Source organism: Sapajus apella, unplaced genomic scaffold (assembly GCF_009761245.1).
Source record: "Sapajus apella isolate SASKATOON/1434 unplaced genomic scaffold, GSC_monkey_1.0 scaffold2, whole genome shotgun sequence".
In the NCBI taxonomy this organism is placed as follows: Eukaryota; Metazoa; Chordata; class Mammalia; order Primates; family Cebidae; genus Sapajus; species Sapajus apella.
Window position 1 is genome coordinate 76,286,765 of NW_022436942.1, and position 15,889 is coordinate 76,302,653.

At 47.9% G+C, this 15,889-nt stretch overlaps 1 protein-coding gene across 2 annotated transcripts in view; it reads right to left on the reverse strand.

The window, feature by feature from the left end:
- Nucleotides 1–15,889, reverse strand: part of VSIG10 (V-set and immunoglobulin domain containing 10) — a 44,208-nt gene that overhangs the window by 25,591 nt on the left and 2,728 nt on the right. For both annotated transcript variants that reach the window (XM_032241054.1, XM_032241048.1), the window contains exon 2: nucleotides 10,984–11,265. In XM_032241054.1, the coding sequence (XP_032096945.1) occupies nucleotides 10,984–11,265 (282 nt within the window). The remainder of the gene's footprint in view (nucleotides 1–10,983; nucleotides 11,266–15,889) is intronic.

Here is a 15,889-nt window from a genome sequence, read left to right on the forward strand (position 1 = left end):
GCTAATTTTTGTATTTTTAGTAGAGACAAGGTTTCGCCATGTTGCCCAGGCTGGTCTCAAACTCCCGGGCTCAAATGATCCACCCACCTTGGACTCCCAAAGTGCTAGGATTAGTGTGAACCACCACACCCAGCCAAAAAAAATTTTTTAAAGCTTTGCTGGCCAGGCACAGTACCTCACACCTGTAATCCCAGCACTTTGGGAAGCTGAGGCAGAAGATCACATGAGCACAGGAGTTTGAGACCAGCCTGGGCAACATGGCAAAACCCCATCTCAAGCACACAAAAGAATTAGCCAGGCGGCATGGTGGTGCAGGCAGGTAGTCCCAGCTTATTTGGGAGGCTGAGGTGGGAGGATGGCTTCAGCCCAGGAGGTGGAGGTTGCAGTGAGCTGTGATTGCACCACTGCGCTCTAGCCTGGGTGACACAGTGAGACCCTCCCTGTAGCAAAAAAAGAAAAGAAAAGGAAAAGTTTTGTCAAATCCTGTTCTAGAACAATCTACGGCTGCCTCCTTCCTGTTCTCTTGCTGTCCTCCTTGACATCAGAATTCACTTCTTTCCTTACCCATCACAAATACAGGTTGGCCAGTCAAGAGCTGCAAAAGGTTCATTTACATCTCAGTATCTTGAATTCCTTGTTGAACCCAGGAGGCGGAGGTTGCAGTGGGCCGAGATCAAGATTGCACCACTGCACTCCAGACTAGGCAACAGAGCAAGACTATCTCAGGCCAGGCGTGGTGGCTCACGCCTGTAATCCAAGCACTTTGGAGGCCAAGGTGGGCGGATCACCTGAGGTTGGGAGTTCAAGACCAGCCTGACCAACCATGGTGAAACCCTGTCTTTAAATAAAATAAAATAAAATGACTTAAGAATGCACCAGACAGTCTGTGCTAATCAGTTAATATGTACTTCTCCAATGGGATAAGGTCTTTGGGAAAACTTAGAGACTGTGATATCACCTTTATAGGCAAGAGTGACAACCCACTGCCTCCTGATCTCCCTCGCGACTGCCACTAAAAAAGCCCATCCCAGAGGTCCGCAGGCTCCTATAAGCACAATCCCTGCTACAGATAAGCTCCAGGCACAGTGGTTCATGCCTGTAATCCCAGCGCTTTGGGAGGCTGAAGCTGACAGATCACTTGAGGTCAGGAGTTCGAGACCAGCCTGGCCAACATGATGAAACTCTGTCTCTACTAAAAATACAAAAATTAGCCAGGCATAATGGTGCTTGCCTGTGATCCCAGCGACTCGGGAGGCTGAGGCAAGAGAATCACTTGAATCCAGGAGGTGGATATTGCAGTGAGCCAACATCATGTCACTGTACTCCAGCCAGGGCAACAGAGTAAGACTCCATCTCAAAGAAACAAACAAAAACAGATAAGCTTGGCAAGACCTAAATTAATCAATCCTTGGTCAAGAATCACCCATCTCCTTTTTTTTTTATTTGAAATGGAGTCTCACTCTGTCATCCAGGCTGGAGTGCAGCGGTGTGATCTCGGCTCACTGCAAGCTGTGCCTTGCGGGTTCAAGCAATTCTCCTGCCTGAGCCTCCGGACTAGCTGGGACTACAGGCACACGCCGCCACACCCAACTAACTTTTTGTATTTTAGTAGAGAGGGGGTTTCACCGTGTTGCCCAGGCTGGTCTCGAACTCCTGAGCTCAGGCAATCCACCTGCCTCAGCCTCCCAAAGTGCTGGGATTACAGGCGTGAGCCACCGCACCCAGCCAAAGAATTATCCCATCTTCTGACCAGGCACAAACAAGTTTTCTTCGGTATAAACCCAACATTCCCTCTCCCTAGGACCCTACACTGTGAGAACACATAGTGACACCACCACCAACACAGACAAGGTTCGTCTGGTGGGTCCGTATCAGGCAGGCCTATGAGCCAGGGAACATGGATCTTTCCTGAGATTCACTGTCTTGGAAGTTTGAAGTGAAGGCCACATCACTAGCTACACAGGAGCTCCCCATTCCCCACACCCAACTGAACCCTCAGCCTCTCGGAGGTCAACACAGAGCAGCTTCCTCATTGCTCATGTACCAGCTGGTTCCCTTGTTCGCTAAACACTTGCTTGGCCTGAGGAAAAGAGACACAGGGAGAGCCTGGCACTAAGTACCATGAAACCTGACTAGGGTCTTTCATGGGCTGATCTGTCTCTTGATATCTCAGCTCCTCAAATGCATACATAAAAGATCATATCTTTTTTTTTCTTCCCTTTTTTTTTTTTTAAAACAGTCTCACTATGTTGCCCAGGCTGGAGTGCAATGGTGCAATCTTGTCTCGGCTCACTGAAACCTCCGGCCCCGGGGTTCAAGCAATTCTCCTGCCTCAGCCTCCAGAGTAGCTGAGATTACAGGCGGCCACCACCAAGCCTGACTAATTTTTGTATTTTTAGTAGAGGCGGGGTTTCACCATCTTGGCCAGGCTGCTCTTAAACTCCTGACCTCATGATCCTCCCACCTCAGCCTCCCAAAGTGCTGAGATTACAGGCGTGAGCCACCACACCTGGCCAACAATATCTTTCTCAAAAAGCACAAAGTGGCTGGGTGTAGTGGCTCACGCCTGTAATCCCAGCACTTTGGAAGGCCAAGGTGGGCAGATCACTTGAGGTGAGGTGTTCAAGACCAGCCTGGCTAAGATGGTGAAACCCCTTCTCTACTAAAAATACAAAAAAATTAGCTGGGCGTGGTCGCAGGTGCCTGTAATTTCAGCTACTCGAGAGGCTGAGGCAGAGGCTTGCTTGATCCCGGAAGGCAGAGGTTGCAGTGAGCCGAGATTGCACCACTGCACTCCAGCCTAGGTGACAGAACAAGACTCCATCTCAAAAAGAAAAAGAAAAAAAAAAAAAGCATAAAGTTTGCCAGGTATGGTGGCTCAGCATGTAAACCTGTAAACCCAGCACTTTGGGAGGCAAGGCAGGCAGATCACCTGAGGTCAGGAGTTCAAGACCAGGCTGGTCAACATGGTGAAACCGTCTCTACTAGGCCAGGTGCAGTGACTCATGCCTGTAATCCCAGCACTTGGGGAGGCTGAGGCAGATGGATCATGAGGTCAGGAGTTTGAGACCAGCCTGACCAACATGGTGAAACCCCATGTCTACTAAAAATACAAAAAAATTAGCCCGGCATGGTGGCGCACACCTGTAGTCCCACTACTTGGGAGGCTGAGGTCAGAGAATCGTTTGAACGTGGGAGGAAGAGGTTGCAGTGAGCCAAGATCTCACCACTGCACTCTGGCCTGAGTGACAGAGTAAGATCCTGTCTCAAAAAATATGAGAGAGAGAAGGAGGTAATGTGACCCAGCTAGCAACCACATCAGTGAAAAGATCGGGGCACGCAGAGTTCCCGACCCACAGCAAGACCTGTTTGAAAGGCCCTGCTGTAAACTGGCTGATAGTTGGGAACTTGAGATAAACTATCCCAAGGGAATCCCACCACTGGCTTACACAGTGGATCCAGTTCATGTGTGCTGAGGGCTCCGTGAGTTTATCTCATTAATGCATACCACAAATCCGTAACTACTTCCACCATTCCCCTCGATTTCACAGACAATAAAACTAACATTGGAGTTCAAGGGACTTTCCCAAGGTCATACAAACAACAGCAGTTAGTAGAACCTGGATTTGAACCTAGGCCAGGACTGCTCCACAATACTGCTGCCATCCCGGAAAGAGTGGCTGAATCAAACCTATTTTCCCAAATCTATGCAAAAATGAGGGCCAACTTCCAATCAGAGATGTCATGCCCTCCCTGCTGGCCACTGTTGGGGCAGCAAGACCGGGTTCCCTGAGGCAGAGAGGGGTCTGATGTTTTGCCCAGGGACTTCCTAAGACGATAACCAGGAAAACAACCCCAGAGGGCTCTGGAATACGTGAACCAAAGGGTATCTGTGTTTGATTTTCACAAGCAAGCCCTACCTCAGTTAAGGGCCCCATGTATTTCCAAGTAAAGAAAAGTCCATACTACGAATCACAGCACAGTCACTCAGACATGCACAGGACTTCACTGGCGGGAGCACAAACTGCCATTGGAGTTCAGTGACATTTTTATTCCTTTTTTTTTTTTAGATGTCTTACTCTGTCACCCAGGCTGGAGGGTAGTGGTGCAATCTCAGCTCACTGCAACCTCTGCCTCCCGGGTTGAAGTGATTCTTGTGCCTCAGTTTCCCAAGTATCTGGGACCACAGGTGCACACCACCACACCTGGCTAATTTTTGTTTTGTTTTGTTTTGAGATGGAATCTCTGTCCCCCAGGCTGGAGTGCAACAGTGCAATCTCGGCTCACTGCAACCTCCGCCTCCCGGGTTCTAGTGATTCTCCTGCCTCAGCCTCCTGAGTAGCTGGGATTACAGGTGCCCGCCACCATTTCCAGCTAATTTTTGTATTTTTAGTAGAGATGGGGTTTCACCATGTTGGTCAGGCTAGTCTCGAACTCCTGATCTCAGGTGATCCACCCACGTTTTTAAAGATGTAAGTTCACGTTCATTGTAACAAGACCTCACCTTTATCTCCCTGCAGGGCAATAATGAAACTAATCTATCCTCCAATAAACTTAGTCAATGATTAACAAATCAGTGTCAATCGAGTCATCATAAACTGGAGAAAGTGGTGATAAAGAAACAAAAAGTTGCAATGTCACATTACTCCATAGTGGATAAAAAGGTTATTCATTGATGAGATGAAGAGATGATTAATTACTTTGGGCAGGTGGACTGAGGGAGACCAGCCAGCACTTGCCTGGGGCTCACAGTGGGAACCAAACACTGGGGCCAAGATGGGTGACATTTTTTTTTTTTTTTGAGATGGAGTCTTGCTCTGTTGCCCAGGTTGGAGTGCAACGGTGCCACCTCGGCTCACTGCAACCTCCAACTCCCGGGTTTAAGCTATTCTCTTGCCTCAACCTCTCAAGTAGCTGGAATTATAGGTGACTGCCACCATGCGTGGCTATTTTTTTTTTTTTTTGTATTTTTAATAGAGACAGGGTTTCTCCATGTTGGCCAGGCTTGTCTCGAACTCCTGACCTCAAGTGATGTGCCCGCCTCGGCCTCCCAAAGTGCTGAGATTACAAGCGTGAGCCACTGTGCCCGGCTGAGTGACATTTTTTAATGCACCCCATTCACTCCTGGCATCACCCAGGAATTTGTCTATGGCATCTCCAGACACAGAAAACACTGCCCCGATGCATGATGCCCTAAACTTTGAGAATTGAAAGAAACCTTAGGCATCATCCAAAAATCAAGACGTGTCCTTGAGGACTCTCTCTTGTTTATCCTCCATTCTGAGCCACCAGCAAGTCCTGCTGGTCTCCTTCCTAAGTATTTTCTAGACCTGTGCATTTTCACCAAGGCCACTGTCACCACCCTGGTTCTGGTCACCAACTTTGTGTGTCTCCAGTTGGCTTCCCTGTTTTATTTCATCAGCTCTTCTTGACACCAAACACATACATTTTCCTTGTGCAAATGAAATGGTGCCACATGGAAACCAAACTGCTGGAAGCTCCAGGAGTTTCTCCTGCACACAGAATAAAATCATAACTCAGGCTGGGTGTAGTGGCTTATGCCTGTAATCCCAGCACACTGGGAGGACAAAGCAGGTGGATCACAAGGTCAGGTGTTCGAGACCAGCCTGACCAACATGGTGAAACCTAATCTCTACTAAAAATACAAAAATTAGCTGGGCATGGTGGTTCGTGCCTGTAATCCCAGCTCTCAGGAGGCTGAGGCATGAGAATCACTTGAACCTGGAAGACAGAGGTTGCAGTGAGTCAAGATCGCATCACTGCACTCCAGCCTGAGTGACAGAGTGAGACTCCGTCTCAAAAAAAAAAAAAAAATCATAACTCAGGCTGGGCACAGTGGCTCACGCCTGTAATTCCAGCACTTTGGGGCTGAGGCAGGCAGATCACGAGGTCAGGAGTTCCAGACCAGACTGACCAACATGGCGAAAACTGGTCTCTACTAAAAATACAAAAAAATTCGCCGGGCGTGGTGGTGCATGCCTGTAATCCCAGCTACTCAGGAAACTGAGGCAAGAGAATCACCTGAACCCAGGAGGTGGAGATTGTAGTGAGCTGAGATAGTGACACTGTGCTCCAGCCTGAGAGACAGAGTGAGACTCCATCTCAAAAAAATAAAACAAAATCATAAATCCTGGCCAGGGGCAGTGGCTCACACCTGTAACCCCAGCAGTTTGGGAGGCCAAGATGGGCAGATCACCTGAGGTCAGGAGTTCGAGACTAGCCTGGCTAACATGGTGAAACCTCACCTCTACTAAAAATACAAAATTTAGCCAAGCGTGGTGGTGCGTGCCTGTAGTCCCAGCTACTTGGGAGACTGAGGTAGGAGAATCGCTTGAACCCAGGAGGCAGAGGTTGCAGTGAGCCAAGATCACACCACTGCACTCCAGCCTAGGCAACAAAGCAAAGCTCTGTCTCAAGAAACAAAAAAAATTAAAAAATAAGAATGCCAGTGAAACTGGGCTAGTGCCCACCCTAATGACCTCCTCTTAATTTGATTACATCTGCAAAGACACCCTATTTCCAAAGAAGTTCACATTGGTAGGTACCAAAGGTTAGGACTTCAATGTATCTTTTCTTTTTTTTTTTTTTTTTTTTTTTTTTGAGACGGAGTTTCGCTCTTATTACCCAGTCTGGAGTGCAATGGCACATTCTCGGCTCACCGCAACCTCCGCCTCCCAGGTTCAGGCAATTCTCCTGCCCCAGCCTCCTGAGTAGCTGGGATTACAGGCACGCACCACCATGCCCAGCTAATGTTTTTGTATTTTTAGTAGAGACGGGGTTTCACCATGTTGACCAGGATGGTCTCGATCTCTTGACCTCGTGATCCACCCGCCTCGGCCTCCCAAAGTGCTGGGATTACAGGCTTGAGCCACCACGCCCGGCTACAATGTATCTTTTCAAGGGACATAATTCAACCCATAGCACAGGTCCTACTTGGCCCTGGAGTAGTCTACCCTGGCCACCCGTATTTCACACGAGGCCCCTGCCACGCCGGCCTTCTCCCTATCTGTGAATGCACCATGCTCAGCTCAACCTGTCTTGTTCTGCCTGGAAAGCTCTCTCCCCAGTTTTGTTTTTCAGAGACAGGGTTTTCTCTGTCACCCAGGATGAAGTGCAGTGGCACGATGATGGCTTACTCTAGCTTTGATCTCCTGGGCTCAAGCAATCCTCCCACCTCAGCCCCTCAAAGTGCTGGGATTACAGGCATGAGCCCTGTGCCCCGCCCCATTTACCAATCAGTTTAAGAGTCACTACTTGCGGCGCGGGGAGGGGAGGAAGGAGGAAAAAAGAAGAATAATAATAAAAGAGTCACTATTTCCAGGCCAGATGCAGTGGTTCATGTCTGTAATCCCAGCATTTTGATGGGGGCCAAGGTGGGCGGATCACTTGAGGTCAGGAGATCGAGAGAAACCAGATCTCTACAAAAATTAGCCAGGCTGGTGGCAAACATCTGTAATCCCAGCTACTCAGGTGGCCAAGGCATGAAAATTGCTTGAACCCAGGAGGCAGAGGTTGCAGTGAGCCAACGTGATATCACTATATTCTAGCCTGGGCAACAGAGGAAGACTGTGTCTCAAAAACAAACAGAAAAAAACTCATTACTTCCAAAAGCTCCCGTCTGACCTCCCAATTTAAAATGTTTCAGAAAAATCACATTAATTTGTTTCTCATCTGTCTACCCCAGTAGGCTGCTCACTCCTAAAGGGCAAAGACCTTGTCTGTCTTCTTCACATCTGTGCCCCAGTGCCTAGAACAGTGTCTGGCATCAAGCTCTCAATGAATCTACGCTGAATAAAGGAATCAGGAAGCTCTTTATTTTACAGATGAGGAATCTTGGATCCAGAACAGTGAAGTGATCACATGGGTATTTCTTTTCTTTTTTTTCTTTTTTTTTTGAGACAGAGTTTCACTTTTGTTGCCCAGTGCAATGGCATGACCTTGGCTCACTGCAACCTCTGCCTCCCGGGTTTAAGCAATTCTGCCTCAGGCTCCCAAATAGCTGGAATTACAGGCACGCGCCACCACACCCGGCTAATTTTTTGTATTTTTAGTAGAAACGGGGTTTCACCATGTTAGCCAGGCTGGTCTCGAACTCCTGACATCACCTGATCCACCCACCTTGGCCTCCCAAAATACTAGAATTATAGGTGTGAGCCATCGCACCCGGCCTATTATTTTTATTTTTATTTAGAGGTAGGATCTGACTCTGTAGCGCAGGATGGACTACGATGGCACCACCTTGGCTCACTGCAACCTCCGTCTCCCAGGCTCAAGTGATCCTCCCCACTCAGCCTCCTAAATAACTGGGACTACAGGTGCATGACACCATGCCCAGCTAATTATTATTTTTTAAACTCTTTGTAGAGATGGGGTTTCACTACATTGCCCAGGCTGGTCTCAGACTCCTGGGCTCAAGCAATCATCCCACCTCAGTCTCCCCAAATGCTCTGATTACAGGCATGAGCCACTGTACCTGTCCTCCCATGGGTCTGTCTACTAAACTACATACCCCAAATATAGAGCATGGATGTGCTTCTAAACCAGTGACCAGCAAACTCTCTCTGTAAGGGGTCAGAGAGCAAATATCTTTGGCTTTGCAGCCCATATGATCTATGTCACAGCCACTCGCCTCTGCCATTGTTAGTAACAAAGGGAGGGATAATATATAAATGAATGAACGTGGCTATATTCCAATAAAACTTTATTAACAAACACCAACATTTGAATTTCATACGATTTTCTTTTTTTTTTTTTTTCTTGAGACAGGGTCTTGCTCTGTCACCCAGGCTGTAATGCAATGGTGCAATCACAGCTCATTGCAGCCTCAACCTCCCTGGGCTCAAGCAATCCTCTCACCTCAGCCTCCTGAGTAGCTAGAACTACAGGCACGCAGCATCACACCCAGCTAATTTTTTTACGTTTTGTAGAAACGGGGTCTCGCTATGTCACCAGGGCTGGTCTCAAACTCCTGGGCTCAAGTCATCTACCCACCTCAGCCTCCCAAAGTGCCGGGATTACAGACATGAGCCATTGCACCTGGCTTTTATATGATTTTCATGTCACAAATATCCTTTGATTTTTTTCAACCATTTAAAAATATAAAAAATATTTATAGTCTGCAGGCCATATAGCAGGCTGTAGTTTGCAACCTCCCACTCTAAATTCTTTTTTTAATAATTTTTTGTAGAGATGGAAAATGATCCTCCGGCCTTGGCCTCCCAAAGTGCTGGGATTAACAGGCATGGGCCACGGCACCCAGCCTGCTCTAATTCATATGCATGTATCAGCAGATACAATAGGCTGTTTAAGGAAAGCACAGTAGGAAGGGTGGCTCATGCCAAGCCCTGTAGTTAGCACCAAAGTATAAGAGTGCTCACGGCCAAGCACGGTGGCTCACGCCTGTAATCCCAGCACTTTGGGGGCCGAGGCGGGCGGATCTCCTGAAGTTAGCAGTTCAAGACCAGCCTGGCCAACATGGTAAAACCCTGTCTCTACTAAAAATGCAAAAATTAGCCGGGTTTGGTGTCAGGTACCTGTAATCCCAGCTCCTCGGGAGGCTGAGGTAAGAGAATCACTTGAACCCAGGAGGCAGAGGTCGCAGTGAGCCAGGATCACACCACTGCATTCCAGCCTAGGTGACAGAGTGAGACTCCGTTTCAAAAAAAAAAAAAAAAAAAAAATGCTCACTACACCTGACAAAGCAAGCAATATATTAAACAAATGAGAAAAACTGGAGCTCAGAGATCTTAAGCTATTTACTCAAAGTGACACAGAACTCAGTGACAGCCTTTGGACTGGAATTCAGGCATCTAACTTGACTCCATATTTTTTTTTTAGAGGCAGGGTCTCCCCATGTTGCCCAGGCTGGAATGCTGTGGCTATTCATAGGTGCAATTATGGTGCATTGCAGCGTAGAACTCCTGGACTCAAGCAATCCTCCCGCCTCTGCCTCCTGAGTAGCTGGGAATACAGTCCCACACCACTGCACCTGGCTTTGATTGCAATATACTGTAACTTTGTTACATAATAAGATGATATTAATAGCTAGGATGATATTAACAACAAGCTAAAAATAAAAGCTCATTAATATGCCAGGAGCCATTTAAAGCACTTTTTAAATTTATTTTTCTTTTTTTTGAGACGAGTCTAGCTCTATCACCCAGGCTGGAGTGCAATGCCATGATCTCGGCTCACTGCAACCTCCACCACCCAGGGATTAAGCAATTCTCTTGCCTCAGTCTCTGAGTAGCTGGGATTACAGGCGCCCGCCACCACACCGGGCTAATTTTTGTATTTTTAGTAGAGATGGGGTTTCACTACGTTGGTCAGGCTGGTCTCTAACTCCTGACCTTGGGTGCTCTGCCCACTTGGCCTCCCAAAGTGTTGGGATTACAGGCATAAACCAGCGCACCTGGCCTAAAGCACTTTATAAACTAGTATCTATTCTTCACAGCAACTCTAAGAAGCAGTAATTTTTTTTTTTTTTTTTGAGATGAAGTCTCACTCTGTCGCCCAGGCTGGAGTGCAGTGGTGCAATCTTGGCTCACCGCAACCTCTGCCTCCCACGCTCAAGCAATTCTCCTGCCTCAGCCTCCCAAGTAGCAGGGATTACGGGCATGCACCACCATGCCTGGCTAATTTTTTTATTTGTAGTAGAGATGGGTTTCACCATGTTAGCCAGGCTGGTCTCGAACTCCTGACCTCAAGTGATGTGCCTGCCTCGGCCTCCCAAAGTGCTAGGATTACAGGCATGAGCCACCGTGCCCAGCCGCAGGAATTATTTTTATCCCCATTTAACAGGTGAGGAAATAGAGGTGTGAGAGGTCCCTCAGCTTGTAAGTGGCAGGGCCCAGAATGAATTCCAGGCTATCCGAACCCATAATCCATACTCCTGACCATGACTTCCTCCTTCCCAAGGCTCTGAGCACCTCTCCAGCCCCATTCCCTGCCAGCCTCACTTACTGGCCACCTGCAGCCACTCTTGGAACCACCGAGTCACGTTCAGGATCTCCCGGCAGGTATAGTTCCCCTCATCTTGGAGGCTCAGCGCTTCGATGTGCAGGGAGCTGGCATTCACTAGAGAGAAGCGAGGCTCAGCTGACGGGAGGCTAGCGTTGGACGAGAGAAGAAAGACAGGCTCCGAGTCGTTCCGGTACCAGGTCACCAGGCCCCTCGGTCCTGAGATGTTGCCACAGTGCAGAGTAACATTCTCATGAACTTCTCCAATGACAACAGCCTCCAATCCTGTACAAGGGGAGATCAGGCTGTTATTACCTTTCTTGATTTCCAAACAGCCTCCCTTTTTGGACAGTCTTCCTGTATTAGGATTTTTTAAAAGTCAGTTATGTGTTCTTAAGATGCAGTAACACATACAGAGCAGCTGTGCGAGGTGGCTCAGGCCTATAATCCCAGCACTTTGGGGGGCCGAGGCGGGTGGATCACTTGAGGTCAGGAGTTTGAGACCAACCTGGCTAACATGGTGAAACCCCGTCTCTACTGAAAATACAAAAAATTAGCTGGGCGTGGTGGCAGGCACCTGTAATCCCAGCTACTCGGGAGGCTGAGGCAGGAAAATCATTTGAACCCAGGAGACAGAGGTTGCAGTGAGGCAAGATTGTGCCACTGCACTCCAGCCTGGGTGACAAGAGCAAAACTCCATCTCAAAGAATAAACAAACAAACAAACAAACTACATGGTGCAGACCCAAGTTGTGTCAGTGGCTCCAGCTTGGCCCATTCTAGATCAGCCTTCAGCTAGTCATCAATCCCCAGGCAGATCAGCAGAGCCATCTAGCCAACCGCCCAGGCCTCTGGATAATAAGCACTACTATCATTTTGGGGCTGTTTGTTACACAGCGTTACCATGGTGATAAAGAACTGATACAGAACCCAAGTAGCTTTATTTGCCTACAAGTCAAGAAGGGGTGGAAAGAAGAGGGCTTTGGCTTTGTTTCCACTGTCCCGCTGCCCTCTCTGCCTCCCTCTCTCTCTCCATCTCGGGTACAAATGGTTCAGGTTCAAATGGCCCTTGAGTTCAAGTTTTCTCGCAAGCTCCATGCAAGAATGGGCTGGCAGTAGGGACTGTGTGCCCACTTTGGGCAAGGCACGGGGAATCCCATGGTGGACACAACACACAGAAACCTCCAAGAGTTCACAGTCTAGTGGAGAAAAGAGACAATAAACTGACAATTACAACGCAATGTGATAAAAAGCAAGATAAGGCCTCTGAGAAAGGGCTCCTGAGTCCAACTAGGGCAAATGTCAGGAAACACTTCCTCCAGGAAGCCAAACTGAGATCTGATGGAGAAGTAGGAATCAGCCAAGTAAAGGTGAGGATGGGTTCCCAGGCAGAGGGGACAGCATGTTCAAAAGCCCAGATCAGCAGCCATAGCATGTGAGCAATACAAATTATCAAGCCTCACCCCAAAACACACCTAAATCAGAAACTGTGGGAGAGCAGCAGCCCTCTGTGTTTTGTTTATTTATTTTAAACAAATAAGCAATTATTTAATTTTCTTTTTTTAAGAGATAGTGGGTGGATCTCACTCTGTTGCCCTGGCCAGTCTCAAACCCCTGACTTCAAGCAATCCTCCGACCTCAGCCTCCCAAAGTGCTGGGATTACAGGAGTGATTCACTATACCCAGCCCAGCATCTGTGTCTTAGCAAGCCCTCCAAGTGATTCTGACACCCATTCAAGACCGACAAGTGTCCGGGCATGGGGGCTCAGGCCTGTAATCCCAGGGCTTTGGGAGGCTGAGGTGGGAGGATCACTTGAATCCAGGAGATTGAAGCTGCAGTGAGCCACGATCGTGACACTGTATTCCAGCCCGGTCAACAGAGATACCCTGTGTCTTTTTTTGTTTGTTTAATGTAAATATTTTTTTTTTTAGAGATGGGGCGGTGGTCTCACTATGTTGCGCAGGCTGCTCTTGAACTCACATTCCACCCGGACCCACCTTGGGCTCCCAAAGTGCTGAGATTACAGGTGTGAGCCACCGCACCCAGCTGACCCTGTCTCAAAAAAAAGACTGATAGGTGTTAAGGGGCGTTAGACTGTCACCAGGTAAAAAGAAGCAAATGCAGCCCATTTTGCTGAGAAGTTTCACAATTGCCCGGGCCCCCTCCACAATCAAGACCCAAATACAAAGAGGCAGCAGGAATAGGAAGATAAGCAGAACCTGTTGGGGTGATGAAAATGATCAATTAGCGGCGATGGTTGTAGAACGTCGGAATACACTAAAATCCAGAGTCGTGCGCTTTAAAAGGGTGAATTTTGGCTGGGCACAGTGGCTTACACCTGTAATCCCAGCACTTTGGAAGACCAAGGTGGGTGGATCATTTGAGATCAGGAGTTCAAGGTCAGCCTGGCCAACATGGTGAAACCCCATCTCTACTAAAAATACAAAAATTAGCTGGGCAGTAGTGGTGCACACCGGTAATCGCAGCTACTCAGGAGGCTGAAACAAGAGAATCACTTGAGCCTGGGAGGTGGAAGTTGCAGTGAGCAGAGATTGCGCCACTGCACTCCCGTCTGGGAGACAGAAAAAAAAAGGATGAATTTTGTCTCAAAAAAAAAAAAAAAAAAAGAATGAATTTTGTGGCATGTAAATTATATTTCAATAAAGCTGTTATAGAAAAACTGCCACCTGCCTCTGGCAATCCCTCCCATTTAAGTGAAAGAGTAATCATTATCTGCATTTGGCCTGTTGTCTTGTTAGAAGGAGCTCCCTTTGAAAAATCTGAAGTCAGAGCCCCAGGAAGTCCTGATTCTCTCACCATTTTGGCCATACCTACCCAAAAGACCTTTGAGCCAAGTCAGCATGGAAAAAAAAACCCACCACCACCAAACAACCAAATTTTAAAAACTAAGCCGCTTGCTGAAAGGTGGAGAATGTCATCTAATGACAGAGATTCCAAAATAGCAAGAAATGCTTCTGAACAATCACTTTAAAAAGCAGGTGAGGGCTGGGCACAATGGTTCACATCTGTAATCCCAACACTTTGGGAGGCCAAGCAGGTGGATCACTTGAGGTCAGGAGTTCAAGACCAGCCTGGTCAACATGGTGAAACCTCATCTGTACTAAAAATACAAAATTAGCTTAATAGCCAGGCACGGTGGCTTACGCCTGTAATCCCAGCACTTTGGGAGGCTGAGGCAGGCAAATCATCTGAGGTCAGGAGTTCGAGACAAGCCTGGCTAACACGGTGAAACGCCGTTTCTACTGAAAATACATAAAATCAGCCAGGTGTGATGGCGTGCACCTGTAATCCCAGCTACTTGGGAGGCTGAGGCAGGAGAATCTCTTGAAGCTGGGAGGCAGAGGTTGCAGTGAGCTGAGATCGTGCCATTGAGATTGCAAGCTGAGATTGCACTCCAGCTTGGGCAACAAGAGGGAAACTCGGGAAACTCTGTCTCAAAAAAAAAAAAATAAAAAAAAAAAAATTAGCTGAGCATGCTGGTGTACGCCTGTAATCCCAGCTACTCAGGAGGTTGGGGCAGGAGAATTGCTTGAACCCAGGAGGTGGAGGTTGCAGTGAGTTGAGATCATGCCATTGCATTCCAGCCTGGGCAACAGAACAAGACTCCATCTCAAGAAAAAAAAGAAAAGCAGGTGAGAATTCTATTTTTTATTATTATTTTTTGAGACGGAGCCTTGCTCTGTTGCCCAGGCTGTAGTGCAATGGTGCAGTCACAGCTCACTGCAACCTCTGCCTTCCCGGTTCGAGTGATTCTCCAACCTCAGCTTCCCGAGTAGCTGGGACTACAGGCACCCAACATCATGCCTCGCTAATTTTTTTTTTTTTTTTTTTGAGACGGAGTTTCGCTCTTGTTACCCATGCTGGAGTGCAATGGCGCGATCTCGGCTCACCGCAACCTCCGCCTCCTGGGTTCAAGCAATTCTCCTGCCTCAGCCTCCTGAGTAGCTGGGATTACAGGCACGCACCACCATGCCCAGCTAATTTTTTGTATTTTTAGTAGAGACGGGGTTTCACCATGCTGACCAGGATGGTCTCGATCTCTTGACCTCGTGATCCACCTGCCTCGGCCTCCCAAAGTGCTGGGATTACAAGCGTGAGCCACCGCGCCCGGCCTAATTTTTTGTATTTTTGTAGAGATGGGGTTTCACCATGTTAGCCAGGCTGGTCTTGGGTGATCCACCTGCCTCAGCCTCCCAAAGTGCTGGGATTATAGGCGAGAGCCACCATGCCTGGCCAAGAAATTATTAGGACTGGGAACCCAAATTCTCCAGTGGCAACCCTCACAAAGGAAAGAAAGGGGAACTTTAGAGTTACAGATGCAACATGTGTTCATGCGATCTGCAGAGCTGCCCCTTGCCTAACTCCTTGGCAAAGAAATAAAGGAACAGTGGCTTGGAAAAAGCCCTGTCGAAATCTTAGTCTTGGAACTTGAGCTAACATTGTCTTCTCCTCCAAGGCATAGAATGACATGATCACAAAAGAAACCATTTGAAGGCATTTCACTTCTACTGGTGTGGCTTGCTCCACTCTTTTTTAAACCACTGTATCTGAAGGTGCCCTTAGAGAGCATCTAGTCCAGAAATGTGGCTGCCCTGAGGGCTGGGCTGAAGATGAGACTGAGTCCTGGCTCAGTGGAAAAGCACACGGTCATCAATTAGTGATGTCTGACATAGACACGGAACGGGTACTTCTTGACTGGCAGTCCTCCACTTCCTCACTTTACTATTTAGAAAACTGAGCTTTAGGAAGAGTAAGTTATTCACTTAAAGTCCCAAGAAAATCACTGGGAGATGTGGGATTGTCACTCAGGTCACTTTACTCTGGTCTCCTGCACCAGACAGGATGCAATGATAAAATATAGTAACAATTTTAGACGTCATTCATTCAT